Raw genomic sequence first — 2,973 nt, forward strand, 5'->3', positions numbered from 1 at the left:
CCCACCAACTTACAAATCCTTCCTCTTCCTCCAGAATGAGGACTAGAGCCTACACAGATGCTTTATCCACACCACAATGCTCTCTCCTGCAGGTGTGCAAGCACTGATGAAGTATGCGGAATGCATCCATGGCTAACGTTCCACAATCCCCAGTGATGAAAATCTACATGACTTGTCCGTTCTGCTTTTTGCTGTGGACCATGACAGCACGGTTCTCCTCATGACCCAGGGGGTTATCTCAGCACGCAGGTATCCAAGGACACAGCACGACGTCTTCAAAAGCCAGTTAGTTCCGCCCCACACCCAAGGCGCCCAGTGATTGCTTTGCTGCAGACCTATCTTTAATTTCACCACCGCCCAACACGAGGTGCCATCAGCAACGCTTTATTAACAAAGAACACACTAGAAGCAGAGACATGTTTCTTTATACTTTATTTGAGCTATTTAGTTCTTAAGTATCAAGAATTAGGGTCTTTATAGTATATTATTACCACAGGGTAGTGAAATGGGCATTTTCTTAGTGTAGTGCAAGTCATATTAAATGACACGCTTGTAAAATAAAGTTTTATTACCAGTACTGACCAGCACCTATCTGCTGACCTATAACTGAAACAAAGGTTCAAAAGCACAAAAAAATACCCTCTGAAATAAAGCTTTATGTACAGCACACGTAGAGCTCTCAGATGCCTAAAGCTAACAGCTTAATACGAGATATCGAACTGATGTTCTGAGGTGCTATTCACAGTTGAATACCGGGGAATTAAGTGTTCAGATGTCTTTTCAGTACAAAAAAAAAAAAAAAAAAAATTTTCCGGTTTAGTTAAAAAGAGCTCTGCCAATATACACAAACTATACACTTCAGACATTCACAAAAAATGTGAGCAAGAAAAGGGTTATCAAAAAACATTTAATACAATTAGTCAATAACCCTTCCCACCATGGTCCACATCTACAAAGCTCCCCCACTCCTCCCCCCTCCCCATCCAAACCCTTCCCCACAGAAAGTCACATACTTACCACAAGTTTTAGCAAGTATGGTTTAAAAAAGGCCCCCCAGGGCAAGTTACTTAAGAGTTCAGTTGCCACTGTCAACAGATCTGGACCTCGATCTAGACCTCTGCTGATCCTCCGATGATGGGGATTTTGATCTGCTGGAAGAACCACGTTTCAGGCTCTTCTCTGGCATGGGAGATCTGCTAATGGATCGAGACTTGCTACGGCTCCTACTCCTTGACCTGCTGTAAGACTTGCGGCTGCGGGAACGGGAACGGCTACGAGACCCAGATGAACTTCTGCTACGAGACCGTGACCTGCTTCTGGACCTACTGCGGAAACGAAGAACACTGGTGTTAGCAACGAAACACCACAGACCAAGACAATAACCAGGCAACCCACCCACGTCCAGTTCGGTTGCCTGGTCACTGACTTCAAAGTTTTCTCAACGAATATTTAAGCATTAAGACAATGGAAATCTATACCTGTGCCTTTTGCTGCCTTCGATTAGTTTGATTTTCCTTCCATTAATTTCTTTACCAGAAAGCTTGTCAATAGCATTCTTTAAATCACTGTAAGAGGCAAATTCTACCACCCTATGGGGGAACACAAAAAACACGGAGTTCATGACTACAAGTGGTATTTTTGTTGACAGCGCAAAACATACTCTGGGGAAAAAAAAAAAAACCAAACAAAATCCAAACAACTGAAAAAACCTCTCACTGCTCAGTGTGGTCATCCCTTCTCATAACTCAAGCACGAACTGAAGAATTCCCCTCCCCAAATACCAGGGACTGCCTTTCCAAGGGGCAGCTAAATTAAACCACGCACAGCTGCTGGGCACAGAGAGCAGCCAGCTTCCCTCCCTGGCACGACACACACGAGCGTTGCTCTACAGCTTTCAAGAGATGACTGGAGGCTTACCCTTCATTTAACTTAGGTCTGTGTGCATCTGCAAAGGTTACTTCCCCAGCTTGTCTCATGAAGTCTTTGAGATCCTAACACAAGACCAGTTATGTTATGCAAAGAAGTGACATTAATACTTATCTATATAATAATAGTTAAACAAAAGAAACTTATGACTACTGAAAGAGAGGGTGTTAGATAAACCACAAACACAGCAACTGCCGTATTTGTATTCTCTCAAAACTGAATTATCTCTATCAGGGCACGAAATAAATGAAAAAAGCATACTGCTTTAAGCAAAATGCTAACCAAGTGTCTTAACATTGAGGAAAATATTAGTCTACATAGATTATATAGATTAAATAAGAAAAGAAGAGAGAGAGAGAGAGAGAGAGAGAAAGAGAGAGAAATTAAAAGTACATTTGTCTATATACTGGACTGAGTGTGAAATACTGCCCATATATTTTCGTACTATTTCACTCTCCATTTACATTACGAGTCTTATATGCATATAGAATTACATTTACATAACACCAATTATTTTGTGCCCCATATGCCATTAAAAATATAGTTTACTTTACCTTCATTAACATTTCCCTAGGCTAGCCAAGCGGCCAACTGCATTAAGCGACCGGAGATACCGTCATGACATATGCCCGACTGGCTCTTCGCCACCCACTTGACGAACACTACCCAGTCGATGGAAGCCATTAATCGCACTGCCCTCCCCATTAGGAGACTAGGATGGATCCAGACATTCGCTACGCTCGATGTTACCAAGGACCACTTTACTGCGATCAGGATTCCAACGACCACCTAATTTCGTATCTCTCTTTTCGACCGGGACCTCTTTATTCGGAAGCGTTACAGGAAGAACAGCTCTCAACTTAGGAATCAGATCTCGTTAAGGCTCTGGGATCGCTGCAATGTGGCACCTTAAGGAGTGCATCGATTACGTCTAGACCGGCAAACACAGATCTAGAGGTGGCCAAGTGACATTGTAGGAGCTGACTGGAAAGTCAACCAGGCCCAACCAAGAGTGACCAAGACAGAACGATTACGATAACCCACAGG

General features: G+C 42.9%; 1 protein-coding gene across 1 annotated transcript; it reads right to left on the bottom strand.

Annotated features, from left to right (window-relative positions):
- Positions 1-417: 417 nt before the first annotated feature.
- On the bottom strand, positions 418-1,991 carry SRSF5 (serine/arginine-rich splicing factor 5; the record flags this gene model as incomplete). The annotated part of the gene is made up of 3 exons (XM_010131343.1): positions 418-1,322; positions 1,479-1,589; positions 1,918-1,991. Coding segments are annotated over 3 exons (432 nt in total), but the record flags the coding sequence as incomplete, so codon positions are not given.
- Between the last annotated feature and the right edge of the window lie 982 nt (positions 1,992-2,973).

Source organism: Buceros rhinoceros, unplaced genomic scaffold (genome assembly GCF_000710305.1).
Source record: "Buceros rhinoceros silvestris isolate BGI_N320 unplaced genomic scaffold, ASM71030v1 scaffold40252, whole genome shotgun sequence".
Taxonomy (NCBI): domain Eukaryota; kingdom Metazoa; phylum Chordata; class Aves; order Bucerotiformes; family Bucerotidae; genus Buceros; species Buceros rhinoceros.